Raw genomic sequence first — 17149 nt, forward strand, 5'->3', positions numbered from 1 at the left:
GAAGAGAAAGAGAAAGAGTAAACCGTCAGTAAAATTGGAACTGATATGAGAGCGTCCGGTTCTTTCCAGAGGCTTTGAAAAACATACAAAGTGCACTTAGTAAAGCTATCTCTTCCAACGTTTCCAAAACCCTCCGAGGTGGAACTAACAGACACTAAAAACACACACATCATGTGAAAGAGATGGAAGAAGTGGCGAGTGGTTTAAGACATGAAATGTAACAATAGTGAAGAGGAGAACACTACAGCTGAGAGGAGAGAAGTGTGGAGTATGTGCATGTTTCTGCTGTGTAAATGTTTTTTCTTCAATGTCAGCAACATGGCAACACCCAGGGAGAGCAAGCTTGAAAAGATACAGTAGCCTCCGCTCTGCACAGGCAGCGACAGTGTCCTGCCTGTGTCCACAGACACACACAAGGGGTTAAAGTTCAACTCCCCTGGTGTACAGTCATTCAGTGAGGACGCATGGGTAAAAAATACCCACAGTGAATTACATGAAATGAGAACCCTACAGACTGTCAGGTATAACTGAGAAGATAATAAATGCCATAGACCATTTTTCTTTGAGTTGAAAAAAAATAAAATCAGTTCTCCCACAAAAAAAAGTCAACTTCACAGATTGTGGTTAATGGCTATGTTTTGTGTCTCATTTTTGATTCTCAGCTTGAAATCCTCAAAACAAAAACAAAACAAAAAAAGGGGGGTCCTGCCTCCACCTCAGTCTCACACACTGAGCAAAATCTTTGAAGAGGTGAGGGCAGGCCCAGAAATAAATACATTCATCACTGACAATAGACATTTGATAAAAAAAAAAAAAAAATTAAAAAAAAAAGAACACTGTCTATAAGTGTTTGCACCAACTTTGTTTGAGGCTCGGCCAGCCAGAGGTTTGTGCTGCTTTTACCCACAGGACACGGGCAGCTAAAAAAACCAAAAACAATATTTAAAACATTATAAAAGCAGAAAAACGACGATAACATTCACAGTTAAGACTACCAGATAAGCCTGTTTACATGCAGCGAACAAACCAAAGCTACATTCTCCAGATAGGTTTCAGGAACCGTCAGCATAAGAGATGGACCATGTTAGACTACGACTACGAGCCAGACCATTCAAGCATCACCCGCTCTGTCCTACATATTAAGAGACCCAAGCAGCAGAGGTAGTCCTCGAGTGCATTTGGGTAAACAGAGACACAACATTGAGCTAAAGACCCTTGCTAACAATGCCTTTTTATTAATACGTCAAGGATGCACTGCCCACCCCCCCTCACCCCCCTTTGCTGTGGTCCCATCTGAAGACAGGCCAGAGGGCAGGGGGACTGAGGCGCAGGGTCACCCCAAAGCCAGCTGGCAGGGAGGGGAGGTGTGTGTCTGTGTGGTGGTGGGGGTGCCCCTGAACCGCACACCCTCCCCTAAATTGAATATGCAGTAGTTCACCCTATGTTTAACGCTATGCCTTTGTTTTGGCAGCAACCTCTGTGGAAAAGCATCTTTAAAAAAAATAAGACACAAAACCATCTCCCTGATTGGCCGAGCCTCGACTGAGGTCTGTAAAACTGTAAAAGTTTATGTAAACAATGAGATAAATACATGTTTCTTTTTAGAGCCACACATGGTTCCATAATCATTCAAATGTGCTTTGGTTTAAAAAATAGTTTGTGGATTTGGGTATGAGCTTCTTAGTTTCTTTGTACAACTTTGCAACTATTTCTGAACATACTGTGTTACCAACTAAAATGTAGACTTGTTTCGAGCTGCCTCGCCTTTGTCAAGGCTTTTTATGTTAGTTGAAAAAGTACCCCCGTTTGTCTTAAATATGAAACTAGTGTTTTGCTTTTCCCATGATTAAAATACAGAGAAATCGATACAATGCTATATCTTACAAATGTAGCTGAGAGTCCGCATTCACAGATGCAGTACAATCCCTGAAGTATTTGAGTAGTAGTAGTTCTAGTAGTAGTAGTAGTAGTAGTAGTAGTAGTAGTAGTATGGTCACAGTTTGGAGTTCGTAGTTTTTCTTTCTTCGTTATGTCAAACAAGCAAGCATTCAAATGCAACTGCAAAATCCTTTGCAGAGATGGCTAAAGATCTTGTTGTACAAAAACACCTTTTGCATTACAGACTTTACGCTATGCTGCAGGAAGTGTTGACAAGTACGATAAAGTTTGAAGGCAATGCATTGTGGACTCCCTCTTAAGCTAGAAGAGGTCACAAGCAACAATGTATCAGGCGATAAATAACATGTTTGTGGGTGTGGTGGGAGTTGGGGAGTGTGAAAAAAATTCAGATGTACCATGCAATCACTAAACAGCAACTGCTGAACAGCAAGACACCAACATCCAGCATAACCAAGTAACAACACTGGGAGTCCAGGAAACAGGTACCTTAAAACAGTAGTGATGGTTGTGTAACTGTAGCTGCATCCCTATGATAACAAACATTTCACAGACCATAACATGAGGACAAAAGAGGAATAAAAAAAAAAAAAAAAAATCAAGAGGATATTTAAACCAACATAATAGAGGAATGCCTATATCAAAAACTTGTAGTGAAGGTTCATGCTCCACAGTGTAACTGTTAAGGGTAGATACACTGGACAACAGAGCGGCCATTTCCAACTTGTGGTTGCTTATGATGAGGTAAAGCTTTAAATAGTTTAAAAAATAATTTAAAATCACTGTGCGATGTAATGGAATACAATCAGAAACAAAAGGATGCTGCAGGAGACCAACGAGTTGTCCAGCTGTCCAGTGCATCTCTGCTTCTCCCTTCTTATTACAAGTTTTTACAAATCTGGCTCAAAAAACTAACAAGCAACTTGAAATTCACATTAAAATTCTGATTATAATTCCTTTGTTTTGTTTTTTTTTGTTTTTGTTTTTGTTTTTTTGGTCTGAACAGAACACACAAAATGTCATCAAGTCCATTTTTTAAAGTCAGGGAATATAAAGTGATAAGGACTCTGGATACAAACAAAAAAGAAACGTTAAAAACATGTCCGGGGGGGAGGAGAGGGGGAGGACATGTTTTTAAACTTTACCAGTTTTGGTAGGTGGTAAAGTTTAAGTTCTACCAGCCCACCAATCAGCACAAGCTTTCCTTGCAAACCACAAGAACCTTCGTCAGTCTCAGAGTCATTGGCCAAAACTCCATCAAAAGAGTAGATTTCTTTGTCTGGACTTAGAATATAATTCATAATTTGTTTTATACAGCAAAAAGAAATCAAAAGTGAAATAATTTAGTATGCTATATATCTTAAGTACATCTTTTTAAAACTTTGGTTATGAACTTGTCTAGCAATGTTTGTTAGTTAGCTCTGTTGTCCTCAACATTCATAAGATCTTTGGAACACTATACATTTAAACTAACCAACTAACCACTATTTGCTCCGGGCAGGAAGCTACAGTACACTTTGAAGTGGGGCCACAATGAGCAGGGCGCCCAAAAAGCTATATCTGGCAAGTACAAACAACAGCTAAAAACAATATTAAATGTTTAAATCTATGAGCATTAAAAACCTGTGTTGAGAGATGGGCAGGTTAAAGCATTAGGTGAAAAGTTACCATAATCTACACACTTTTTACAATTAATTACATAGGAACTTTCAACTAATCAACATAGAGTTTGTAAGAGTAATCAGAGGTAGCGAGGTCACAAGTCTATACAAATAGACTCTTCTTTTTTCTGAGGGGAGGAAAGCTATACAGACAGAAAAATAAACGTACCCACTGAACATAAAGTTCAGTCTAAACACCCTCTCCTTATCCCCATGAACCCCCTCCCCCACCCCCACCCTGCCTCCCCAACTCAAATCCCTCCCCTCCACAATAAAACTCCCAAGACCTTCCAGTTTAAACATTCACTGAAACATTACAAGTTCTTTAAGTAAAACAAGTACCTCAAGAGGTTCATCTTTCCAACCGGGAATCGTTCCCGGGTACACTAGCAGGCAAAACTGAAAACAATGAAAATCTTCTCTACATTAATGCAAACAGCCAGAGAGAGGACGTAGCGAGTATTTGTTGTCTATTAAACAAAAACTTATCCAATGTCCTCCCCATGTCAACCTTCTTTCAGGACTTTCAGTTAAAGCATGGAGATGGTCCCAAACCAGTTAACCCTCCTCTTACATACAGATACCCATCACCAACATAACCAAGGATATAAAGCTGTCAGAGTAAAAATAATCTTTTTGCTGAATTATTGCCAGTATTGTTTGCACGTGTTTTTTTGGTCAAAATAGCACTGGAGTACAGAGGGGACTCTTGAGTTAATCTGTTTGAGGAACAATCTGAAAAACTCAAAGACTCAATGCTTAAAGGAGAGGAAGGCTGCTGAGGGATATGAGGTGAGGGGGGCTTGACTTTATATCAGTACCCACATTCACATTTAATAGACCAGAAGTCATGTCACTCCATCAGGGCTTTGTGACTTTGGAGAGAGACAGCAGGAAATTGTCCCTTTGGAACTCCTGAGAGGTGAGCAGACGTCATTCGATATAAATGATGACATGTTCCTTGCATGAACAAGATCCCACCATCACCAAGAGCGCACTGTGGCTAACAGCTACATCATTCAGTTAGCCAGGGTGTCGTAAACTGGAATTTATATGTAGAAACTATGTGTGTGCATGTGAATGTGTGTGTGTGCATTTCTTTGCTTTCGAGATGGAAAAAAAAGGTTGAGAAATGTTTTCTATTCCCAGAGTTCTTTGGCTTGATGCATTTCTAGGAGGGTGAGGTGTGCATTCTCAGGTGACTGATGAGGTTGCGCTGCTGGGTGAACTTCCCCCCACATAGCTGGCATTCATACGGCTTTTCCCCAGAGTGGACACGCATGTGCTCTGTCAGACGGTACTGGCGTGTGAAGCGCATGCCACACTCTTCACATGCAAATGGCTTGAGGCCTAGGTGGCTGCGCATGTGGCGCGTCATGGTTCCCCTCTGGGTGAACATTTTGCCACAGATGTTGCAGGGGAAGGGCCTGGTCAGCCAGTGGCTCTTTTCGTGTTGTCTCAGCGTTGCCGGGTCTTTATAGCTCTTACTGCAGACTGTACACTTGAATGGACGCGTTTCAGAGCCAAGGTTGGAGGGACCAACGGGGGCAGAGAGGTCCTCTGCCTCCTCCTCATCTTCCTCTTTCACAAATGTCGTCCCTCCCTCCTCTTTGATGTAGAGCTCATCCTCAGTGTGCGTCTCCACGTGAGCATTGAGCTGCTCAGAACTGGGGAAGCCCTTACCACAGGGAATGCACACGTAGAGGTTGTCTCCGAAGGCTGGCTCAAAACCTTCCTGCCGGTACACGTAGTTGGCGCTGTGGTGTCCCCCTCCTGTTCCTCCTCCACCTCCTGCGCTCTCGCCATCACTCTGACCACTCTCCTCACTGTGGTCCTGGCCGTTCTCTCCTCCCTCTTCCTCGTCTTTACACTGGAAGGACTGGTCAGACGCAAAGCTGCTACCACTGCAGCCTCCAATCCCAGAGGAGCGGCCATCTTTAGGACCCACAATCACCCCATTGACCAGGGGCCTGTCGTGGTCTTCAGACTTCAACCCTGATGCCTCTCTTTTAGGCCACTCGTTCTTGCGAGCACCCTGTCTGGATTTTTTCTGGGGCGGAGGGCCATCAGGCTGGTTTTGAGTTTCCTCTGAGGTTTTTGAAGAGGAGTTGAGCTCCGTGGTCTCTGAGGCGCAGGTGTCTGCACCTGGTAGGGTAGTAGAGGAGTCATCTAGTGAGGCACTGTTGGTTGTGGATACTGAGGCAGATTGAGGGGATTCTTGGGAGTTGCTGTGCGGGCTAAGGGTATCAGTGGCTGTGCCCGCAGAGGGGGGACTCTTCTTGGACAGGTCTAGTCCAAGGTCTGGCTCCCCAGCACTTCCTCCACTGCTGAGGTTACCGTTACTGCTGCCATTCCCCCCATTCCCATTCTTCCCAGAGCTGCCGACAAACATCTCGTCGTCTGAGAGCTTGTCCCGAAGGCCTTCATCTGGCTGTTGTTGGTCGGCATCGGAAGGGGTCGGAGGATAGTGGTTTTTGGGGCCAGCAGGGGTAGAAGAGGAAAGGCGCTGGTTGTTGAGGCGTAAGCGGCTAAGGGGACCTGGAGTGGAAGGTTTTCCTGGCAGGGGCTTCCCACCACTGCGCTTGAGCTTCTTTCTGCACAGAGCAGCGAGGTCATGGAGCTGGAGGTAGCTGGCTGCGGTTAAGAGGGCACTGAAGTTCTGTTCACTGCTCTGGTCTGATGAGGACAGCAGCTTCCCAGTGTAGATGAAGTCCAGAACTTGTCTGAATACAGAGGGGTTAACCATCTCTGTGTCGAGGTTAATGAGGTTATCGTGAAGAACCAACGACTTGAAGTAGATGCTGCTTGCCGCCAGGATGTTCTTGTGGGCACGGAAGAGCGCATTCTCCACCACGATGATAACATCACACAGGAAGCCCTTGGCTCTCTGCTGGTTGAGTTGCAGCAGCAGTTGTTTGGCATGATTTGGCAGTTCCATCTCCTCCTTCCTTCTTTCCTTCTCTCTTTCTCTTCCTACACGAACACCACCTGAAGCTGAAAGAAAAAATGAAAAGACTGTTAGTTTCACATGATACAAAATGTAGTATTACACTGGCAAATGACAGGTTGTTCAATGAGATGTAAGCCAGAATAAAGAAACGAGAAGAAATGGTCTTCAAAAGAACCCAAAATCTATAGAAACTAGACGTCAAGTGTGTGAGAAAAGTTAAAAAAAAAAAAAAAAAAAAAAAAGTTGACTAAGCAAGGTTTTATGAACTAGGTCAGTCCAGCATGCATGACTTTAGAGGGAAGCCAGACCTTGCTTTGTTTAAAAGCAGTAAGTTTTTGTGCAAAACTGGTTTAATTACAGTGCTTGCATGTGTCAAACGGCTAACAATTAAGGTGGGATTCTTAGATTTTAGCTCTCACAGGGGAAATTAGCAAACTGTTAGCACAGCATGCCACACAATCACACGGCATCTTAGAAACTGGAACCTTTCCCGCCCTCTCATCTTCCTTTTTAAACAAATTGCAACCCAACATGGATCAAGTTCTGATTGTACACATTGCCACTGTTCTGGCACAAAAGCCATCGGGGTGGAGAGGAAGAAAGGGTAAAGTAAGTACTTTTCTAAGGTGGCTCCTCTCAGCTTCTCTTCCCTATCTCACCTTAGTAACTCTAGTTTCGGTGGGATGTCCTCTTTGGAAACTGGGCTCACACTAGTCTCCATTAGGTCATGGTAATGTCAGCCCTTCCCCATTGTCTGGGGGTGGGGGTCGGTGGCACAGCAGGGCCGGGGGGAGGGATTAGGTGACACCTGAGCAGGTAAAACTACACAGGCGCTCAGGCAGAGGAGGAGGGGGAGGGTGTGGCCCAAAGACAAGGACAGCACCACATGATCCCCCAGAGAGGCCATCATTTATGGAATTAGGACAGGTGAATCCCATTCACCAATATAGCTCCATACAGATGACCTACTACATACCACAGTCCTCAGTTTCTAGTCTGACACTAAAAACACAAACTTGATATACAAAGAGTTAGAGTGCTTTGGTTGAGGGCAGCAGGGTCTGTCTTTGGTTCATGTTTACTATGTTCTTAAGGCTTTGGGCATGCTGGGAAAATGGAAACGCATCGTTAAAAGGCCCTGACCACAGCAGGGTATTCCACATTACAATAGATTACACAGTAATGCAGAGAAATGCTTAACTCAAGCCGTAAATACATGTTAAAATGTGCCATTTTAACCCTGTGCCAACCAAGAGATTTACTGAATGTCGTGTTTCATGATGCATGGCAGGAAAAAAAGGGAGCGGTGCCTCAACTCAGCCACATTGAGAGGCGCCAAGCCTGACTGTGAAGACATACGACTGTTTTATCACACACACCTCTGCCAAAAAGGCAAATCTAAAAGCTGAAATTAAAAAAAAATGTATCAGACCAAAGCTCAAAGGCTCCTGTCCTGTTTCAGTCACTTTTCAATGTATACTGAACACAACTGTATACGATGTAGTTCATCATTTAACTAGTCAATAAAATTTGAAGAGACAATTTATATTTCCAGCATCATAATGGGTATTATTACGGCTGGCTATGACAACATACTGTTGCAAAGACTGTTAAAAGCAATACTGATGAATTGAACAAGGTGAAAATAGAGAACTGGAGATGGCTGGCTGATGTATCAAAGCTGGCGGTGTCACAGTCAGACTGGTTGATACAATCAGCTGAAGTGATCATATAATGCTCAGGTCCAGGCCTGGGCTTCCCCCCCTCTGCTTTGACTCTTCTACTCCTGGTCTTCTTCCCCTTCCCCCGTTTCTCCCCGGCACCTCTCCGCCTTTCTCTTTATCTTTATCTTCCCACCCTCACCAGGCTTTCACTGGGCATGCAAACACATCCCGGGAACTGTTCACTGTTCCCAATGTGAATCATAATGAGCTGTTCTGAAATGCACATAACCCAGATCTGGTAATGGCAAAACGTGCTGCCGGGGGTCTACAGCTCTCAACCCTGCAGGCTGTAATGGAGAAGAGGGCTGCTCAAGAAATAAGGGCCTCAGCTACGATGCCAGCCAGGAAGCCATATATCATTCAAGTCTCTCTCTTAACATACACACACCTCTGCAGGCTTTGTGGGGGGATTCAGGAGGCTTTTCCAGCAGACGACATAAAAGGGGGCTGGGCTCCGAGTAGAGTAGCCAGCAGAGGAGAAAAAAAAAAAAGAAGAAGAAGAAAAAAAAAAAAAAAAAGAGCCCTCCCCCACCACCCTCCACTTCTCATCCCTCGTTCTCCCTCTCCTCCCCCCATCACCCACACAGCTACCCTCTCCCCCTGGCCCCTCCAGTGCTGTGCTGTGCCGGCTGGATTCCAGGGAGCTGCTAATGGATTACGGCTGATCTATATGCAGCTAGGGTGGGACACGTGTAGGCCCAGCTCCCCTTCCAACGATACTGCCCAGGAAAACAGGCTTAATACCGCAGGGGACAGATAGGCCTGCACCATCGTGGCAGCTCCATCTGTGAGAGCATGGCACTCTTTGCACTTTGTAGAAGCATTTCTGATTCTACATCTAGGCTGGTCTCCAGCATTGCAGCCGCACAGTTACAGTGGGAAGTCGTAAATGGACGACCATTAGAAAGATGATCCTACAAGAAAAGCAAGAAAGATGTTTCCAGTCGGCAGGATGACTATTTAGTGTGTATAATGTTACGTAGTTGGCCAGCAGCATTTCCTGCAAGGGGAGGTTCCCTGTATTTTTAAGCCAGCTGTAATGGCTGACTCAGAGGTTAAGAGATGGCACGGTGGCTCATCAGGAGGTAAGAAACACAACGTGCCCTGACCAAATATGGCACCACATACCAACCAAAGTCAGCCTTGGGCTCAGACTGTAACAGATCAGGGTATATGTTGCCCTTCAAGCAAAGGCACGGGATCAGCTTACCTTGCCTGCAGCGTTAACCTTTTCAAAAACTGTGGCTTAATAAAGGAAAGGGGGCAACCTCATTTTAAAAACGCAGCACCCTGCTGCTTAGCCTCAATCTTGACTTGTTTCAGGAGCTGGCCGACGAGGAGATGAGCAGAGGGATGTTTACACACACCTGACAGACAAGATCAGGATAACGTACTCGTGCTGATTCGGAACTGCAAACTAGTGAGCAACAAAGTGCCCCGAGCAGTGAATAAATGTCACCCTTCTCTAAATTACACTGGTAACACCAGAGATCTGGATGATCAGGTTTGACTTCATTTACTGCTGCCTGTCGTTGCATCCTTTTGTGTCCCAAGGAGTTTATGGATTAAACAGCAAGTTAGTAAACCTTTCACAGTCAGTGTTCATGCAGCGAAGGTGACTGAGAGCGGTGGGCTGTGGCACTAATCTCCTGAATAGAGGGTAGAGAGCCAAGAGAGAGGGCAGAGGTGAGGCAAAGTCCTGTGGCGCAATAACAAAACACGGCCTACCACTGGTGAAAGGTCATCTGCTAACAACCAATAGAAAACCAGACCAAAGCAGGATTTTAAAAAAACATACTCAAGCCAGGTTTTATTGCAGGGTTTTGTTTCACACCTGCAACAATGGACAGTAATAACCCGTCAACTATCACACTCTCCTTGAAAGAATAGGTAGTAGAGGCAGATAGGTAGACTGAAGTAGTCAGAGAACGATAGCCAATCATGCAGAGGTGCAAAAGGACAGTGCACTTGAATACACACACACACACACACACACACACACACACACACACACACACACACACACACACACACACACACACACACACACACACACACACACACACACACACACACACACACACACACACACACACACTGCTGGTGGGCAGAGGGAGTGGGGGAGGGGCTAGGGGGATGGTACAAAGCCGGTTTGAAATACAAACACCAAGCAACCACCTCTGAGCCAAATTCAACATGGCTGCGCTGCTGCTGCTGCAGCATGGGTAAAGTAGATCCTCGCAGGACCCATGGGCATGGAATTATCTCACTTTTGGTTCCCCATGAAAGGGTTGCTCTTCATACAATAAAGGAGATTAAACCAAACAGCTGGGCTTTTTCAGCAAATCACCCTACATTTTTCTTTACACCCAAGTCATATCTGCTGCATCAGACGAAATGCCACAAACCTGTTTCTAAAGATTTATCATGATATTAATATTGGGCCCAGTTAAATTCACACGCACACACACACACACACACACACACACACACACACACACACACACACACACACACACACACACACACACACACACACACACACACACACACACAAATAACAGGTTACTATTGTGAATTAGCTTACAGCAGGAAACTGGAGAGCACATTTGCAGTAACCTGGTTACTGTAAACCCTGTAGTTACATGCAGCTGCTGAGAGAGTAATTTCCACTCCGTGATGTTTTTAACTCTACCTTAAGTGTATTTGTCTATCTGGGTTGGGTGAGCTGTGCAGCAGGACATCTGACAGTATTTCCTTGGTGTACGTTTTATAGTCTTCTGTTTCACTGCAGAGATCAGCAGACTTATTTCTGTTTTAGTCAGTTTGATTGGTAACAAAGACTCACTTATAGGAAATTGCCTTTCATCCTGCAACACTACTGTCACTTTAATACTTGGCCTACCCCAACTTTGTCACATGCACACAAGTAAATCCTTGTTTAGAAAGTCTGTTTAACATGTAAAGCATAAAAGTCCCTCCAGCTGAAATCCAGCAGTGTTAACCGGGTTTTCTTAATCCCTCACCCCATTAAAGGAAACCCGATTTCTTGTTTCCAGAAAGTTCAAGAAATCAGGTTACTGTAGAAAATCAACAATACAAAGGTAGGTTAGACAAAAAAGTGAGCCATGCTTCTAATTTTAAAAATATGATCATAAAATTACTGTTTCATCATAAACCTTGTACAATCTGAATTGTCTAAACTAGATCTAGTACTATATCGAGAGCCATGTTTTTCAAGGTGTCATGGAGAGTGGAATATGCTGATTTATTTATTTTTTTCAAGAGACTACAGAGGGTGAAATAATAAGTGTAATCCCTTGGTGTGGTCTTGGCTTGAAATAAAATAAAAACAATTAAAAAAAAAAAAAAAAAAAAGGCTATTTTCATGTCTCCATGGAAAATGGTTGAATGGCTCTGATGCAGAGCATCTGCTGGAGCTCAGGACACTGATCCAATTCTAGATATAATCTTTTCAGGAAAGCTGCAGGAGGGACTTTCTGCTGCACAAAAGCTAAAAAAAAAAAAAATTGACAAGAGGTAAAGGCCGACCTTTCCCGTCTTAAAGAGATGAATTATTGCACAAGTGCTGGATCCAAAATGTGAGTGAACAGGTGCATGATCATACATGCTGAATGGCTGAAGTACATGAATTACAGTATCCCCTGCTGCAGTCTGGGTAGGACCCCTCCAATTAAGACTCATTTTCTATCAGGCAGTTCAGCCATGTTACAGACAAACAAGTCCTGCCCGGGCTGCAGCGGGATGAGAAGATCACTGATCGTTTTATTACAGGGACGTAAAGACAAGACTATCCTTCTCACAAAGACACAAATCCTGTGCAAAATTCAACCAGTAATCAAACCCATGGATTATTTTGCATTTCAGGATTTTCACACATTGAGCCATCAACTCCATGAAAAGAAGAAAGAGGTGTTTCTGAAGATATTCTTTGCATCATAAAGCAGTAATGTCAGCCATACTGCTTTTTTTTTTCCTGTATCCTAACTTAACAGTGTATGAATGAGTTTGCTCTGTGGTGTGTGTGTCATCCACAGGTAACCCTAGATGCTAAAGCCACAGTCACATCTAAAAGGGAGTAACAGGGATACAAGGTTCCTCTTTCATGTGTGCTATTGCCGCTTATTCACACTGATGCAGTTTCCTAAACTGGGCCACACCCTACCCTTATATTTTATAGATTGTGACCAGATCCCATTTAATTCAAGTCAATATTATTTATCAGCATATAATGTCAGGATTAAAAAGGTAGAGTAAAATATTAAAACACAAGATTAAAAAAACAAACAGGACAGGACAGAAAATAAACATTTAAGGATGTGACTTTCAGTCATTTAACTCCCTTAATGTGGAGTGTACAAGGAGAGGTCAGCAGTTGTGTGTCTAAAGCTGAACATATTGTGCCAGAAGACAAATGTCCAGTTAAGTATTTATGTTATATTTAAAGATTATACAGTCCAAAAAAAATAATTTTATGTTTGCCTTTTCTCATTATGAGTTCACGTGTGAAGACTCAAGAGTCTGCAAAAGGTGCACCTAAATGTTTCCCTTTGCAAAAATAAATGTGACTTATCCTATATTTTCTGGAGTTACACAAGTGTTTTAAATCTTGAACCTAATATTTAAAAAATATCACAAGATTCAGACATATAGAAAACTAAAGCTATGTTTTAGTATACAGACTGAATATTTAATGTTCTGTAAAATGACTATGTGAATGTGTTTTCATTTCTCAAACAAAACAATAAAAAGAGGCAATAAAAGATTACAGAAGAGCTTTTTTTTTACTCTGAGAATAATAAATCTAATTGTTTAATCAGTCAAATAAAAAATGGAAACATCAAACTCAATTCTACTTGGGTGATTTTTAGAAATAGTTACTACTGTCTCTCTCGTTTTCTGCCATGGGTTTATGTACGAGTGTGCCTCTACCTCTGTGTTGCCCATGCTGTATTGTATTTTGTGGCTCATCCAGAGTGGCCCCTGGAGAAATTAAATAGGGACTGAAATGAACACTGAGACTCTGACATTACCGACAGCCCACACGCACTGTATCGTCCTGTGTCTCCTCACCGAAAGTGAAGTAATCAACCACTTCTCTTACAACTTAACATATGACTGGTGTGATGAAGTGACCTCTGTCTAGAGAGTATAAAACTTGATGAGATGATAAGACACACACACACACACACACACACACACACACACACACACACACACACACACACACACACACACACACACACACACACACACACACACACACACACACACACACACACACACGCTAACTGCAATAAGACTGTATAATAGTTCACCTCTGGCGAAATCCATCCTACATAAATAGCACAGTTGCACTCTTTGTTTAATTAATTGCACTGTTGTCTAGTTGAATAATATTCTATTTTTATTTGTGTATAATGTGTATTTTTACATTTTTCATATTTAATATTTTTTTTTTTACTACCTCTATTCTTATGCTGTCATTTTCATTGCCTTACCCTGTACCTGTACATGCTGCTGTAGCAAAAAAATGCCCCCTTGCAGGTAAAGTGTCTGTCTGTCTGAGGACAACATGGTGGGTGAGGACAGATCCTGTAAGGTCCAAGGTTTTACGGAGCTGCTGCTCTGCTCCCCCCTCACCCCACCCTCCTCCTCCTCCTTCCTCCTCCAGCCTTTAAACACTGTATAACCTTCTGGCTATCAGCACTACATTCCACATTCTTCTTCTTAAAGAACAACAACAACCCTGCCCCGAGGTGCTTTATCCACTGAACAAACCAAACTGCCCTCGAACAGGCAGCACAGAACAGAACGGACAGATCCGTATAGCTCCAGCAGCCTAGCACAATCTATAAATCCTCGTCCAACATGTCAGCAGAACATATAGCCTAAGTAGCCTTCTTACTGCATTGTACTGCCCACACATGCCACTGTAAGCCACGATCACACTGTACACAGGATGCTGTGTGTGCTGGGGAGGGGAAGGGGCAAGGGTGAGGCAAGACCAACCGGCCCATCATGAGGATCATGAGGCGCACACACACACACAGGCCTCAAATTACCCTTCAGGCAACACTTTGTAGCCCATAGTAATCAATGAAACTAATCACACTGAACAGTTGACTTGACTTGGTCATTTTAATGGGCTAAATTAACTTGTTTGTAGCGTACAAGAAGTACAATAGGCCGTGACAGGCTTGGCAATAAAATAACAAAAAGTACAGTCAGTATTAACTCTTATTTTTGTTTGCTGCTTTGACATCAGCTCGCTACTCATCTGCCATTTAGGCTGAAAAACACATTCTCAGTGTATTATTGTTATTATTATTATTATTTCTACTATCTGATAGAGGAGTGGTCAATACTCATACTTACTATTCCTGCACACTCTTGTAAATTTATGAGAGATACTGTTTTGAAAATAATGGTATCACATGCACTCAACACTACTCTCTTCAAAGCCTATTGCTGTTTGGCATGCAGCACTTCGATCATCAAACGCTTAAGTCAGCACAGCCAGGAGCCCTCTCCCTGCTTTAGAAGACTCACTAAATTAGATTATGTATATAAAATGTATTTGGATGCACCTCGTCCATGCAGGCTTAAAAAAAAACATGTACTTTTCAGCTCTAATGTTGAAAGGCACCATTCAGCCAAATTGTGGGCCGGCAGGCAGAGCAACTGAACACTAAGACTACACCTCTGGCTGGGTGTAACCAGCCAAAACAACGTCTTGTAATCTTCATATTATAAGCTATGGGGTCCTGCGACTCCGAGCAGGATAAGAGCTTGTGAAAACAGATGGATTTATCTGGAGGTGGCTTTAAACTTTCTCAAGACAAGAGTCTAGAAAACAGAAATTCCAACTGGAAATAAATTGACTGCAACAACTACTGTGCTTTCTTTTTTTTTTCTTTTTTTTATCTAAAGAATCAAAATAGTTAACTTTCTGGGATAAGGCTACAAACAAGACAAGCACACATATATCATGAGAACAAATATATCATTTTAAACCCACATTTTGTATACAGAGCTTTTACTGGAACATCTACTTTTAGAGTATTTAATACCAAAACGGCCTAAATTATTAAGACAGTAAACCGTTATTATATTGAATCACACAGAAAATATATGAGTACAACCTGTATGTTGGGTAATTTTTTTCTAACTTGAAACTCAGCAGTGTTAAACAGAACTAAAGAGGAACTAGTATTACAGAACTCAAATTTTGTTAGAACAGCAGTCAGTCGAGGGAACACATTACTGACATTCCTGTGCCTTATTATCGCCATGCCCCTTGGTACTTTAACAACACTAATCACCTGAGGAGCCGAGCTGCCTTCACACCTGAGCACATACATTGTTTCACCAGCAAAAAAAAGTGATTTGTGGTTAAGACTTTCAGAATCAAATATTCGGATTGTGGCTTTTTGTTTCATTTAGAGCGATCATTTACACCCGGAAATTAATGTCGTGCCACACTGTTTCTATATAACGCAGCAGTTTGGGTCACAATGTAATGTTACACCCACATTGTAGCCGATCACAAAGATGGTCGATGTATAGCAGTAGTCCCCCTGTAGGCTATAAGGACATATACAACCCATTGCCTCGACAGAATCCATGTTTAGAACACAGCGTTTTAAACCACAAACTGGTTGCATCTCCTGTGTTGGGTGTCAATCCTGTTATATCATTTTTAATTAGCCTATCTAAGACCAAGGTGGCTTAACCTACATATAAACAATGCGGGTATCGACTGCAACTGTTAACATCTCAACGATTATTAGGTGATTGCGCAAAATACCGTGCGTAAAAGCACCAGAATGAGCCCTGCTTCATTTACCACATAAAAGTGCAATTCAATTCCATTTGAAAAAGTCTACTGTGCTTTCATGACAGCGACGAATTTAAATGAAACCTTCAGCTCATCGCCTTACATTTTGGTAAACAATTCATTGAACATATTGGACTATAAAACCGAGAAAAAACGAGGTTAAGCGTTGAAACATTGAATTATTTCTGTAACGCGTAGCGACGAGCCGTTTGAGGATCCTTTCTGTCGCCTGATGTGCTTTGCCAGCCTGGTAATTATTTGGTACACGCTCGTCCTGTGGGGCTTCTCTTGTAAGCGCACGACGCCAAAATAAACGCCACAACAATGCAATTAATTTATTTTGCGGTTTCGAGCTGGATCCCGAGATAAGATCGAGTAATTGATGTGGGATTTGTCGGCTTGCCAAGCAGGCTGGTCGAGACATAATAGGCACCAACGGAGCCCCTTTTTGTTGGCACGCCGTGAAAAAAAAAAAAAGCACCACCGTAACGCCGAAAAGCCTTGCGATTCTTGCAGCAGCTGGGAGAAAAACGATCCGAACAAAACAGACACGAAAGCAGCTCCGTTACCCATTTACAATCCACCTTCAAGAGATACAATTTCTTTGAATTACCTTATTACATCGGTAGGATCGTTCTCAAGCGTTCTTTACCATCCTCTTGCTCATCTCACAGCCTTCGGGACGCCATGTTGCAAGCTTATGACGTTAGGCTTCCTCACCCCTGACCCACATTTGAATAGAAACCAGCCCAGAGTGCAGCAGAGAAAACATCCCACTGTGGGAGGGTTTGGCCACTTTCTCAAACCAGGACTCCTGGCAACTTTACCTGCAAGATGGCAGAGAGAGAAAGACGGAGGTGTTTACGGTGGTTCGGGCCTTCTTTTATCAGCACAGCGACTCAATCATGGTCCTATACTGCACAATGCAGGTCTGCGCTGCAATAACCTTGCAAATACCTTGTAACCTTATACTTATTTTGAGTAATATTCATCCCCGCTTCTCTAATTTTAAAGAACAATTACAAGAACCCAAACTTTTTCTTTTGAGAGGATGTGA

General features: G+C 42.9%; 1 protein-coding gene across 1 annotated transcript; it reads right to left on the bottom strand.

The window, feature by feature from the left end:
• Positions 1–3824: 3824 nt before the first annotated feature.
• Positions 3825–16808, bottom strand: hic2 (hypermethylated in cancer 2). Its single transcript, XM_069707717.1, has 2 exons — positions 16706–16808; positions 3825–6551 (listed from the first exon to the last, which is right to left on the bottom strand). The coding sequence occupies exon 2, from the start codon at positions 6493–6495 to the stop codon at positions 4729–4731; it is 1767 nt and encodes a 588-aa protein (XP_069563818.1). The 5' UTR covers positions 6496–6551; positions 16706–16808; the 3' UTR covers positions 3825–4728.
• Positions 16809–17149: the final 341 nt, after the last annotated feature.

The sequence above is a fragment of the Brachyistius frenatus genome, unplaced genomic scaffold, assembly GCF_029030835.1.
Source record: "Brachyistius frenatus isolate BFR_SWC_R1_liver_20210118 unplaced genomic scaffold, ASM2903083v1 Contig_72, whole genome shotgun sequence".
Taxonomy (NCBI): Eukaryota; Metazoa; Chordata; class Actinopteri; family Embiotocidae; genus Brachyistius; species Brachyistius frenatus.

What these genes read in the sequence shown, in the direction of transcription:
- hic2 (XM_069707717.1), bottom strand. Translation starts at nt 6,495, where the DNA reads ATGGAACTGCCAAATCATGCCAAACAACTGCTGCTGCAACTCAACCAG.